The sequence below is a fragment of the Danio aesculapii genome, chromosome 25 (genome assembly GCF_903798145.1).
Source record: "Danio aesculapii chromosome 25, fDanAes4.1, whole genome shotgun sequence".
In the NCBI taxonomy this organism is placed as follows: Eukaryota; Metazoa; Chordata; class Actinopteri; order Cypriniformes; family Danionidae; genus Danio; species Danio aesculapii.
This window is the reverse complement of record NC_079459.1, coordinates 5,441,404-5,455,154: the sequence shown is the minus strand read 5'-3', so window position 1 is coordinate 5,455,154 and position 13,751 is coordinate 5,441,404. Positions and strand designations below refer to the sequence as shown.

General features: G+C 37.9%; 1 protein-coding gene across 12 annotated transcripts in view; it reads left to right on the top strand.

The window, feature by feature from the left end:
• tjp1b (tight junction protein 1b) overlaps window positions 1–13,751 on the top strand; it is a 182,188-nt gene that overhangs the window by 152,170 nt on the left and 16,267 nt on the right. For 10 of the 12 annotated variants that reach the window (XM_056451648.1, XM_056451640.1, XM_056451641.1 and 7 more), the window contains 9 exons: window positions 1,903–2,011; window positions 3,315–3,534; window positions 3,619–3,803; window positions 5,818–5,913; window positions 6,179–6,261; window positions 6,373–6,583; window positions 7,724–7,824; window positions 9,805–10,158; window positions 11,654–11,872. In XM_056451648.1, the coding sequence (XP_056307623.1) occupies window positions 1,903–2,011; window positions 3,315–3,534; window positions 3,619–3,803; window positions 5,818–5,913; window positions 6,179–6,261; window positions 6,373–6,583; window positions 7,724–7,824; window positions 9,805–10,158; window positions 11,654–11,872 (1,578 nt within the window). The remainder of the gene's footprint in view (window positions 1–1,902; window positions 2,012–3,314; window positions 3,535–3,618; window positions 3,804–5,817; window positions 5,914–6,178; window positions 6,262–6,372; window positions 6,584–7,723; window positions 7,825–9,804; window positions 10,159–11,653; window positions 11,873–13,751) is intronic. The other 2 variants (XM_056451645.1, XM_056451644.1) reach the window with 1 other exon arrangement.

The following is a 13,751-nucleotide window of genomic DNA, read 5'->3' as shown; positions in this document are numbered from 1 at the left end:
TCGCAGACAACTTTGTCTTGGTCCAAAAACTACGTCACAACCAAACACACGCGAGAAGTGACATGGAAACAAAGCGCGGTCACGATGTTTATCTTTTGTTAGTAACTATATAATGAGAAAGAAGCCTTTAGTGGGGTAGAAATGTACATATTCTGCTCACCTGGCTTTTGAAGGGAGTTAGCCATTTCTCTCAAACTTATTTCTGTTTCGACCCGGTTGTGATGTTGCTCAGATGACACGTCAAAGAAACACAGGTGCTCCTGCCAAATTTACTCTAGTTTCTCCTCCGTTTCTTGTGCCCAAATAGGCCGAAATTTCTTCCTCAACCTTCTGCTGGCCTGGCCTTTATAATTGCAGAAAAATGTTTGTATGTATTAAAAGTGTCCAGGAAGATGTCTAAAATCTTCACACTCATTGACCCAGAGACTGTTTAGATGCACGTCACTGATGAGAAGATGACGAATGTTTACTGTATGATGACCGAAATGACCTTAAACACCCAGCAGGCACAAGACGTCAACAAAACATTAGGTTGATGTTGTACCCCAATGTTATGGGAATGTTGCATTTTGTTTAAAAATGAAAATCAGGTTGACGTCAGAACTCAACGCCAGGCCGACATCAGTGCCCAACGTCCAACCTAAAATCAACCAAATATCAACGTCTGATGATGTTACAGCTTGAAGTTGTGTGGACGTTACCACTATGGCGTCTATCAGATGTTGGATTTTAATTGACATACCTGACGAATAAATGTCAGTATTTGCGTCAATATGATGTTGGTTTAATATGTTGGCTCAACTTTGGATTTTGGTCACTTTCTAGCACAGCCTAAAATCAACCAAATATCAACATCATTTCACGTCATTATTGGAGATCAAAATAATGTTGTCCTTAGACGCTGACTAGACATTAATTTTGGGTCACCTGACATCACAACCTAAATCTAACCTAATATTAACGTCTTATGATGTTGTGTGCCTGCTGGGCAATAACTAAATGCACTACATAATGTTACGTTTACACACAACCACAAATTACATGTCAACGCATCAGCTTTCAACAGCGTAATACTTACTACTCTTAAGTACTTCTGAAAGGGCTACTTTTTACTCATACTTTGAGTAATATTTACAACAGATACTTTTACTCTACTTACACTACATTTTTAGGCAAGTAATGCTGCTTGTATGATTTTTTTTTAGTACTCTTTCCACCACTGACTGTCGGCAAGTCAAAATAGAGACTGAAATCATACAGTCTGAACTCGGCGTAAGGTTTTCGCTGATCCCTAAACCTGTAGGCAGCTCAGTGTTTTGGAGCAGAGCCTTCATGCTAACACTATGTCCAACGGCATTTCTGTCATATATTTTAAAACCTACTTGGTCTTTACTCAAGCCATTGCATCCCTTACAGGTTCTTAACAGTTCAGTCCTGAAGATGTTTGTCGTGGCATTTAGTTCTTGTGATGAATAACAGGAGCGGGACTCTTAAAGGCCTGTGGGTGAAGGGAGATCTGGTGTTCCCGGCTTTTATAACCTTCTGTTTATGGGCTCTTTAATGGCAGTCCTAGTTTTATGGCGGTTCTTGCTTCCAAAACGTCCCTCTTGTGCTGTATAGATGCCGTTAAACCTCAGTGTGTGTGTGGAGATGTTTGCCCTCTCTCAGGATGGTTTCCCCGGTGACTCTTTGCTGCCAAACGCAGGTTCTTTCTGTGGCTTTCTGGGTTTTTCCAACATGCCTGTTCTTTATTCAGAGCGTCTGTCACCTTCACTTTCACACAAATCCTCACCGCCCACCACACATTCACACTTTTCACAAACCTGTCCCAAGAAGTTTCCTCTCCTTCGTTTCAGAGTTTTGTTTTGTTTTTTGTGTTAAGTGGCTTTTAACTCTTTCCAGGTAAATAATGTGGATTTCGCAAACATCATCCGAGAGGAGGCAGTGCTGTTTCTGCTGGATCTGCCCAAAGGAGAGGAGGTCACCATTCTGGCCCAGAAAAAGAAAGATGGTAAGGATGCTTAAAGAGATAGTTCACCCAAAATGGAACATTGTCATCATTTACTCACCCTTCCAAACCTATATTTTTTTCTGTTGAACACAAAAAATGTTTTGAAGAATGTTGAAAACCTGTAACCATTGCATTGCATAGTATTTGTTTTTCCTACTATGAACGTCAGTGGTTACAGGTTTTCAGCTTTCTGAAACTTAAATAGGTTTGTAAAAAGTAAAGGGTGAGTTTTTTTATTTTTTATTTGTGTATTTATATAGTTTCAATTCTATAGTTTTAATTCTATTTAATATCATGTAATAATATTTCCCTTAAAATGTTAGTTTTGCAGAGATATATATATATATATATAAAATCCATGTGTAAATATAAATACTGGTAACTGAAATTCTCATTTTAAACAAAACACGTTTTTAATATTGCATGTTTTCAATACAATTTGTGCCGATATTCTAGTATCTAAACTTCAGCTGGAAGTAAATCCTTATCTGATTAGGTGGTATGTTTCTTTTCTTACCCACAGAATTCAGATAGTTAAACTGAACTGTTGAATTGTCAACAGAAATACAAACCCCAAGGTTGTGTAAGTTCTGCTATGCTTTTCACTGTGTTTTTAAACACAGGCAGATCTAATCAATGTATTTTAAAGTATGCAGACGATACAGTATTAATAACTTTACTGTGCAAGGAAGAAGTTACGGGATTGCACCAGCAAGGTGTGAATAATCAGATAGGTAGACAAATATAAGTATTTGTGTGTAATAATAGACAACAAGGTTACATTGATAGTGTGTGTAACAAGATAAAACAGAGAATCTATTTTTTTTTTTTTTTTTGCGTCGTCTTCGATCTTTTGGAGCATTGAAAAAGATTCTTGAACACTTTTTTTATGTCTGTATTTATGAGGGTTCTGCAGTATTGTAATTCTGTATGGTATACGAGTCTGTCTGTGAATTTAAAAACAGTTGATGAACCAGATTAAAATCTGTTCAAAGATAGTAGGAAACTTCTTGAGAAATGATATGACGGTTCGTATTACAAGAACCTCACTAGAGTCGTGTTGAATCATGAATTTATACCATTAAAGTCTAGCCATCCCAAGTTTGCAAGAGTATATGGGTGTTTCCCAGTATTGGGTTGCCACTGGAACAGCTTCCCAGGCCAAAGGAAAATGAACGAATTAATGATTCATAAAGGTTACGAAGCTTTTTGAAACAATTCTGTGATCTTCTGTCTGATTTACATAATGATACTTTCATTATTTAAATAAATCCTACTAATAATACTCCTCTTTGCTTGGCAGTGTACCGCCGAATTGTAGAGTCTGATGTAGGAGACTCATTCTACATCAGGACTCATTTTGAATACGAGAAGGAGTCGCCCTATGGCCTGAGCTTCAATAAGGGGGAGGTCTTCAGAGTCGTCGACACCCTTTACAATGGCAAACTGGGCTCCTGGCTCGCCATCCGCATCGGCAAGAACCACCAAGAGGTGGAGCGGGGCATCATCCCCAACAAGAACAGGTGAGGGTGAAGCTGCTTTTTGCTAGAGGTGGGTGTTGATATGTTGAGTTGCTCATGACTGTTTTGTTTGTGTCTTTCCCGCAGGGCTGAGCAGTTATCGAGTGTTCAGTACACTCTCCCAAAGACTCCAGGAGGGGATCGTGCCGACTTCTGGAGATTCAGAGGCCTCCGCAGCTCCAAACGAAACCTGAGGAAGAGCAGAGAGGACCTGTCCGCCCAGCCAGTCCAAACCAAGTTCCCTGCTTACGAGAGAGTGGTGCTTCGAGAAGGTACAGCCTGCTTTCATATCAGATTCCAGCATGTATTTTTAGAGCTTTGTTAATCTGTTTAATTTGTCTGTCACAAGTATGGTTGTCTGAAGTATAGACTTCGGTACCCGTCAGAACAGAATTGTTAAAAACCTCCCTTTTTTAACATTTGAGCGCTCTGATTGGTCTGACAGCTGATTGGTCATTGTGTTCACGTGCTCAACAGACATGACTGTGATTGGCTGTGAAGGTTTACCACTATGAGCTGACATATGAGTGATCTGCTGATGTATCTGTGTATCCGTGTTTACAATCAGTAAACAGTGGTAAAAAGCGGTGACCTGATGACCTTCACGGCCAATCACAGTCATTTCTGTTGAGCACGTGAACACAATGGCCAATCAGCGATGTTTAAAAACGCACTCAGAGGCGCTCAAATGTTAGTGGGAAATGGATGTTTTTAACATTTCAAAGTCATTTTTTTAACATTTCAAGTCAATACTTTGACAACCCTGGTCACATGGTAGTTTTAAGGTTAATTTTTAATTTTGTTTTTATTTTAATTTTATATTTAATTTGCTATAAAGTTTAGTTTTAGTTGGTTTCATAAGTGGTTTTGATTAGTTTTAGTTTAGATTTTATTTAGTGGACATCATTTCTATTTAGACTTTATATTTTTAGTTTGCTTTAGTATTTCTAGTTTAGCAGAACACATCCAGTGTCGACCAAAGCCACTGGTCTCTTGTGCAATCTTTTTAGTAAAAAAATTAAATTAATCGTTTGAACAGACACTGAACCAAGAACCAAAAGTGCAACTTTAAAAAAGTGAAAGTAGAAGTTCTGAAGTATTATGAAGAAATTCTGAAATGTTGTCATATTAAACATATTTTATGTTGTTAAATATGCCTAGTTGAATTTTTTTGTTGGGCAGATGAATAAAGCATAAAGCATTCTTAATTTGAATTTTGATTTGATTTATTTATTTTTAACAGGATATCTTACACTTTAAACAAAATACATTTCATCAAAATCAGCAAAAATATTTACTTTGTTAAATGCACTTAAAATAACAAAGGAATATAGCCGGTTCGAAGTGGAGCATGATGAAGCAAAAGCTTGCTTCTGTAAAAGCTAAAAAATAAAAATCTCTAAACAGCCTCAGATAAGATCTTTCACCACAGAATGAGAGCTTATTAGTTCTGAAAACCATTACTAGTTAGTTTTTGGTGACTGTTCTAAAGATCTTTGCACACTGAAGTCTGAAATTTTTGCATGCGTTTTTTTTTTTTTTTTCATATGCGAAAAATTTGTTATGTAAACAAACCTTGCACACTGAGTCCGATGCGTATTAATTAATTAATTCATTACGAAAAAACATTTCAGTCAATTCAAGCAGTGATATTTTGTTCTTTCTATTATAATATCTAGTGTTAACATAATGTCTAAATGTTAATCAATTTTATTAACATACACAGACCAAACAGCAGCAGGGCAGAGGTGCTCCAGTCACTAAATCCAGTCACGTGTTCTCATCTGTCTGCCTTATTCTATCATTATTTTATGCACTGTGTTTGTCATAAAGTTATCTGTGGCTCAAGTGACGGCATTCTGTATTTAGCTTTATGCTTGTACGTTGGCTCTGAACTATCAAAACACCTCTCAAAGTGCATTTTTGGATGTGAAAAGTAGAAAAAAATCGAACCCGGTTCTAATTTTTTTTATTTTTTATGACCAACGAAAGTTTTGGAGGCAGTGTGTCAATACGACTGACACTACATTAGGTCGAATTTATTTTTTAACATGCGAAAATTACGGATGAAAATTTTGGATTCAGTGGATTATGGTTATAAATTTATAAGCATAAATTTAATTTAGTTTAGTTTTTAATTAGTTGAATGAATATTTCATTCTATTTCAGTTAATGAAATACCTAACCGTTTTAATTTTGGTTTTCATTTACTAAAATAACCCTGATCTGTCATGATTAGCATTTTATAGAAATCTCATTAACCTGTTGTTCCTCTTCCATGAAAAGCTGGTTTCTTGAGGCCAGTGGTTATTTTCGGACCTATTGCGGATGTGGCTAGAGAGAAGTTGTCCAGAGAAGAGACTGACCTCTTCGAACTTGCAAGTAAGTTTTGTGTAGTGTGGTTCTTTCTATATTTTTTGCCGGTTTTTATTCATACACTTAAAAAATGACTTTTTCTGCTTAAGCTACTTGTTTAAAATGAGTTTTTTTGCGACAACTTAAGTGTTTTAAGTTCAATCCACTTAAGTTTGTACTTAACTTGAACTTAATTGATTTGTGTTGGCACAACATGAAGGAATTATGTGGAACACAGTATTTGTTTTACAGTGCATCCAGAAGGTAATCTGTCTGTTTCACCTTCCCTCAGAGAGTGAACCCAGAGATGCGGGCACAGACCAGCGCAGCTCGGGAATCATCCGTCTCCATACCATTAAACAGATCATTGACCGAGTGAGTGTGGACGCGGATAATTTAGTTAACTGGCATCACGCTTTCCATCTGCTCTTTTCCATCCGAGTTTGTGTGATCTCCCAGATCTCAACATTGTGTTTGTACCACTAGGACAAGCATGCTGTGCTGGACATCACCCCTAACGCGGTGGATCGTCTGAACTACGCTCAGTGGTACCCCATCGTGGTGTTCCTAAATCCAGACAGCAAGCAGGGTGTCAAGAACATGAGGACCAGGCTCTGTCCTGAGTCCAGGAAGAGTGCCCGGAAGCTCTATGAGCGCGCGCTCAAACTGAGGAAGAACAACCATCACCTTTTCACCAGTGAGTAGAGCTGAATTCTCAAACCCAAGTCATAAATCTCATGTCTGTGGAAGATCAAATTTATTTTATCTTAAAGGGTCATGAAACCCCTCTCTTTCGGTTCAAGTCTACCTCAGAAATTAAAAATAAAATGCTCTGAGATGGGCGTGGAGCGCCATGAGCAGAGGGAGGAGTGGGCTTGGCCGGCAGAGCAGCGGAAAAAGAGGGGAGCGAACAACTCCTATCAGTTGACTCACAAAATGAGACACACCATGAGGAGACCCTTGATTTTATAGTTTACAAAGTTAAAATGCAAAGAAATAAACAGTAATTTAATGTCCTGCTACATTTCTTATTCATAATTTCATATACACAACTACAATTTGTTCTATCATCATAAAGATAACCACGTAAACACTATAAATGAGGAGGACTTCTCTACTCCTGAATCCCCGGGTCTGAATGCAGACACAGTGGATAGCTGTGCAGCAGGTCTCTTGCCCTGCCTATTTTAACCATTAGCCTTGCCATCTGGAAGATTTTACACACAGGCGAACACTATCTAAAGATACTGACTTTCTTGAAAACAAGAAATGGTCCCAATTAGGGTTATGTGGTTATATGAGTTATTCGAGCCCCTCAGGTATCCACTATAATTTTGGCATATTTGGGTTGAAAATACTGCTGAAAAATCATTTGTGTGGTATTCCACTACACTGACTGTGATCGCTAAATTCATATTTGATCGTTTCATTTGATAGATTACAGGAGCTGGATTCACTGGTCAGATGAGCTGTAAATGAAGCACACTGTGGGCAGGTTATAAGTAAACAACAGCTGCACAAATTAAAAATAAACAAATCCCTGTTGTTTGCTGGTGTGGACGCAAATATAACTATCATTATATGTATATAAACATACATGTGAAGGTTTCGTCCTTAGTTTAAACATCACTTGAACCTGCTTCAATTCAGGTTTTCAATTAAGTGATCTGAAATTTTTGACCCTCTAAAAAATCGGACATTCGTCATGTTGAAGTCATATGTCACCACCTATTTCTTGTTTTAAACACAAGCACCTCTTGCGGGCTACTTGTGGTTTGCTTTTAGCATGATGTTGTAATCGGCTTTCATAATTAATCGCTACTCTACTTCCTTTTAGCCACTATTAACTTGAACAACATGAATGACGGGTGGTACGGTGCTTTGAAAGAGAGCATCCAGCAGCAGCAGAACCAGTTGGTCTGGGTCTCAGAGGGCAAGGTAAGTTTCTTTACAGCTATTCTGTGACCTATTTCACAGATTTGTTGCTGCTTTTTCTGGAGCTTCTCATCCCAAACACCTTAGATAAGGCACCAGCTACTCTTTCAGTTCAGGCACAGTTTTGCATTATTACACTGCTGCCAGAAATGCTTGCTTCTGGTTCATCAGTTGTGATTTAAATATCTTTCTATAGTTAGACTCTATAATTGGATCATCTGTAATTGTAATTATTGGTTTCTCGATGTCAGCCATTTTGTTTTTTTTATGGTTTACAATTATGGTTTATGTAAATGTTATTTTGTTTGGCCAATAACTTTCAGAAGTTTTAACAGTTCTAAATATACCAGTCCCTAAATAAATAGTGTATGTATGGCTTTAGTTATAATATATCACCAAAGATTTGGTATGTTTTTCAATTATCGGTGTGATGATTTTTCAGTTTGGCTCAAAAGTGTTGGTTATTTTGACTTGGCAGCATCTGAGAAAATAAATACATTTGGTGGTTAGCCTATAATCTGATGATTGTTCGCTTTTTTGTAATTATCGGCATCACTTTTTCTGTTTGGCTCTAAAGCCAAGGTTTTATATATTACATAGTAATTTGTGAACATTTTACACTTTATATTGAGTGGACAGTTCCTGATGATTTACCCTGTAATTACACTGGTATCACAAGTAAAACCTTCTAATGCAGCGTTAGTTCTGCCATTCTTATTCTAATACAGTGTTCAGAAGTACTGTATATGGTATGCAAGCAGGTGTGAAAGTGGGAAAACACCTGCAAGACATGTTGTTGTTACACAATGCACTTATGTAATTCTTGTTACAGATGTGTACTTTTTTAGTGTTGTTACCAAAGTCCTGTTACACATTTGAACTTACTCATACTATTCAGTGGGTTGTTACATGTGAGTAGTTACACCAGTATTCAACTAGTAAATACTATGTACCGGTGTGTACATACATTGTAGTTGCATACTACTACTACATCTAGTTACCATGTAAGTTTACAGGTATAAGTGACACTATATAAATTGGGACCCATTTTTTAATTCATTAAATAATAATTATGTAATTGATAATGTAATTCTGAGTATAACTAAAGATATAGAGTTGAAGTCAGAATTATTAGCCCTCTTAAATTATTAGACCCCTGTATATTATTTCCCAATTACTGTTAAACGGAAAGATTTTTTTTACATAATAGTTTTAATAACTCATTTCTAATAACTGATTTATTTCATTTTTGCCATGATGACAGTAAATAATATTTGACTAGATATTTTTCTATACAGCTTAATTAGGCAAGCTATTGTATAACGATGGTTTGTTCTGTAGACCAGTATTTCCCAACCCTGTTCCTGGAGGCACACCAACAGTACATATTTTGGATGTCTCCCTTTTCTGACCCATTAACTTCAGGTGTTGGAGTCTCTTCTCATGTTATGATAAGGTGATTCAGATGTGTTTGATTAGGGAGAGGTTGAAAATGTGTACTGTTGGTGTGCCTTCAGGAACAGGGTTGGGAAACACTGCTGTAGACTATCGAGAAATATATTGCTTAAGGGGGCTAATAATATTGACCTCAAAATAATTACAAAAATTAAAAACTGCTTTTATCCTAGTCTATCTGTACTTTCTCCAGAGGAAAAAATATTATAGGAAATACTGTGATAAATTTGCTGCTCTGTTAATATTTGAAGAATGCATGTTCAGTTCAATTCATTTTAAAGTCTTAAAATAACTTTAACAGATTATTTTGTTTATCTGTCGATATTTTGTAAATATCCATGTAATAATATTTTAAATTTGCCATGTTTAATAAAAAAAAAGCAGATCTGAGTTAATTATTCCCTGGATTGTAGATCAAAGCGTTTGATTTGCATTAGTTTCCACTCTCATCCATCCATCATTTCATTCCCACTGCTGTGGGTCATCAAACTCATCCTAACATCCCTCCCTCCTCATCTCCGCCTGCAGGCCGACGGTGCTCCTGACGATGACCTTGACATCCATGATGACCGGCTCTCCTACCTCTCGGCTCCGGGCAGCGAGTACAGCATGTACAGCACCGACAGTCGCCACACATCCGACTACGAGGACACCGATACAGAGGGGGGCGCCTACACCGACCAGGAGCTGGACGAGACCATGAACGATGAGGTGGGCCTTCCGAGCGAGCCCGCCATCACTCGCTCATCTGAGCCTGTGCGAGAGGACCCGCCAGTCATTCAGGACGCAGCTGGATACCCCAGCTACCAGCACGCGGTCCCGCAACCTGAGCCGGTGAACCGCATCGACCCGGCCGGGTTTAAGATGGCAGCTCCTCAGCAGGTACAGATTAGGAGTTAGGGTTATGTGTGCTTGCTTTTATTTCAATGAGACTTTTATTGACATCTTAGCATGACATTGGTCAAATCTACTGTGCAGAGCTTTAACCTTTAACTTCACAGGGTGTTAAAATGTCTTAAATTTTAGAAGTTTTAGGCCTTTAAAAGTCTTAAATTCAAATATTGTGTTGTTGGTATTAAACATTTTTAAGCGGGTTTTCATTTTCCTTTATCCAAGTGAAGTTACCCAATAAGTCCCGCATCCTAATTTAATTAGGCAATTTATTGTAAAATGATGGTTTATTCCATCCATCTATCTATCTATCTATATATATATATTATTGCAAAGAGATAACAGTTTTTAGACAATTTTACTGTAATCAGGGAACGAAAACTAAAAAACATTTACACAATTCCTTACGATAATAACAGAGCGATATTTCCCTTTACATGATACTTTCATTTACAAAAACTAGCGAACATAATATTTATAAATAAACATGGAAGAGGCAAGGTTTAACAGAATAGCATTATGTTGAATAGGAGTTATACTCGATGCATTCAGACAAAAAGCCAACAAATAATTTTGTCCATAAGAAATATATTTTTAACAATGTTAAACTTGTTATTTAAAAAACAAAAGAAACATTATGTTGGTAAAAGTACATACAACTAGACATTTCTTGTTTTGATACATTCAAATATGTGGCTAAGACATAACTAAATTAGATTTTTTTTTGCTGCTGTGGCAAGACAAAAAATAAATAAATAAATCAACCTGGCCATTAGAAAAAATCCTGCATAAGTCTAAAATTTCATTTATGATGGTCTTAAAAAAGTCTTTAAAAGTCTTAAATTTGACTAGATGAAACCTGCAGAATAGTTGTCCAAAATCAAACAAAAAGTAAATCAGGGGTGGTCAATGTATTGGTGCTCTTTGGATAAGGGATTCAAAAAGATAAACAACAAAGTCCAATTGTTGCAATTGGTTTCCTCAAACAGTTTGAGTTGCTTTAACTTATTGGGTTTTACAGTACTAAAAATGATTATTTTACTCAAATGGATTAAGTTTACAGTACTCATTAGAATTAGTTTTTAAACTTAAATGGTTTGTTGCAATTGGTTTCCTCAAATGGTTTGAGTTACCTTAACTTATTGGGTTTTACAGTGTAATTAAACTGCATAATTAGAGCATAAAAAGTACTGCACAGAAGAAATGACCCATATACTACAACAAAACACCTGTTTTCTGTCCTTTGGGACGTTATCTGAAATATAAAGCTTCATTTTCTGCCCCAGTAATGACTGCATATGCAGCAGGTCTGTAAAGCTAAAATCACAGTGTTATTCTGATACACACTATACTGTATTATGAGCAGATGCTGTTCTTTGGTTTCAGTGCTAACCAGTTAAGCTGGTGATGGATGGTTGTAGCTGCTAGTTTTTAGCTGTGCTTTTGGCAGCGTGTGTCTGTAACCTCTTTGCCCCGTCCTCCACAGCAAGCTGAGGCTGCTCTGGCCTCGCCGCCCCCTCCCTCTGCAGCGGTCCAGCCCACCGCCACACTAGCGGGTACGAACCCCGAGGAGCCGCCTGGCACCCCTCAGGCCGACTCCCTTAACAGCCCCATCCCTGTTCCCGACCCCCAGCCCGAACCTGAGCTCGCTCAGCCCCCAACACACGACCCCCACCAGTCGCTTCCTCCTGGCCCAGATCCAAAGGTACCAGCAGCAGCACAGCCGGACGCTGGACCCGCTCACGGCCCGGTCTCTTTCTTAACTCTGCCTGCGTCTGTCACTCTTTTCTTTGACTCCTCCCACTCCACTGTCTGCATGAATGCTCCGCCCACCCCACACGTGTGCTGTGTGTGTGTTCCTCTGACTGTGTAACTGGCACACATGCACCACAGGATGACCCGGGCCCGTTGCATTATTAAGTAGAAGTGCAGTCTCCTCACATGTACTTCCTCTTGCATGGCTCCTAATTTCTGACATTTCTTTCAGCTTGTTGTGTCTGTAGTAGGGCTGGGCGATGTATTGAAGGTTTTTGAAATATTTGCGGAAAGATGTAGCTTTGTTCATTTGTGAATATTTATGTGTAAATAGAATTCGTGAATCACAGCGCACACAAAAAGTACTTTCAAATCAGGCAGCTTTAGTTAGGGTTTTCACAGTTTAGCAAAATTCTTAAAAGCTCGACTTTATTTTGAACTAATGACTAATGTCAAAAATCTCCCGAAGTATGATAAACGTGACCATATGTTTTAGTGTTTACTTAAAGGTGCAGTAGGTGATGTGCCAAAATGCTAACCACAGTCCCTCCCCTGCCAGTCAAAGCCAAATGCCTCTTGAAATCATGAGTGCGCGCACCGCGACATGACAGCAGACAACCCACTAGTTCATGTCATTCGCCAGTTAGAAATGTAGTTAGTGGTTGGTCGGTGGCATGCAGGGATTACACTTATTACTCAGCCATACTTGCAAGCTCTTTCAGATCGAATAGTCAGAGTATCATGGTAAACAATATAGGGAGCGTGTCACAGGCTGTCATAGTTAAAAAATGAACCAATGTGAATATACAACCAACTTCAGAAGGCTAGGCGGAATATCGCTATTTACTGATGTTTTGTTGTTAAACTAATAAAAATCTACATTACTGATGCTGTAAAAGGACCTTATGAGACTGAAAATAGTCGCATCAGTTTTTCACTAGATTTTAGTGGCTGAACAACACTTCTGTGCATATAACCCATTCATAACAAACAATCTACATCAGCTTTGTGTGACTAAAGTAGTTTTAAAATATAACATTACCTGTCTAAAAGAAATACTTCAGCAATGGTGGCGTCCTTCCTCCAGTATGCAAAAGTTATTCCAATACTGATACAGGATTTTAAAACGTTGATTCAGCATTTGATTTTACCGAGACTGTGATCGTCTCGTGTGCACATGAACGAGCGGCATGCATGCAGCCATGCAACTGTCTGTCTACATTTGCTGACAGACAGTTTGGGCTCCTAATCAGAATTTTGGGAAATGTCGGTCTGACAATATTTAACTGGATGAACATTTTTTAGTATTATGCCTCACCCACAATATAAAAATACATAAAAACACATTTAGATCATTTACTTTAATCAGTACTATTGGAATGTGAAGAGACTTTCAACCAGCACAACAAAACGTTTCTGAAGACAATCACCTAACGCACCTTTAAAACAAAAGCGTACCCCCCCCCCCCCCCCCCTCCCCATTTTTCACATTAAAATGAGAGTTGTCAAAAATATCTGCTAAGGAAGCTGTATTGTTCATGCCAGGCCGGTAGGTGGCAGTGTTACTTGGGAAAGAAACACTACACACTTGCGGTATATCCCATATTGAACGCACTGTTAGTCCACTATTGTTTTGTTTTGGATTTTAAATACTTGCGCATAACCTCACCGATTTCACAAAGCATTTTATAGTTTACACAGGGATGATTTTATTTTCTTTAACTTGCTTTTGTTTTAGGTCCGCAAGAGCATTTCATGTTAAAAAATTTGCAGATTGTTTTAACATGTTAGTAAAACTATGATATTTTACATTTTTCTTTATGTAAAGT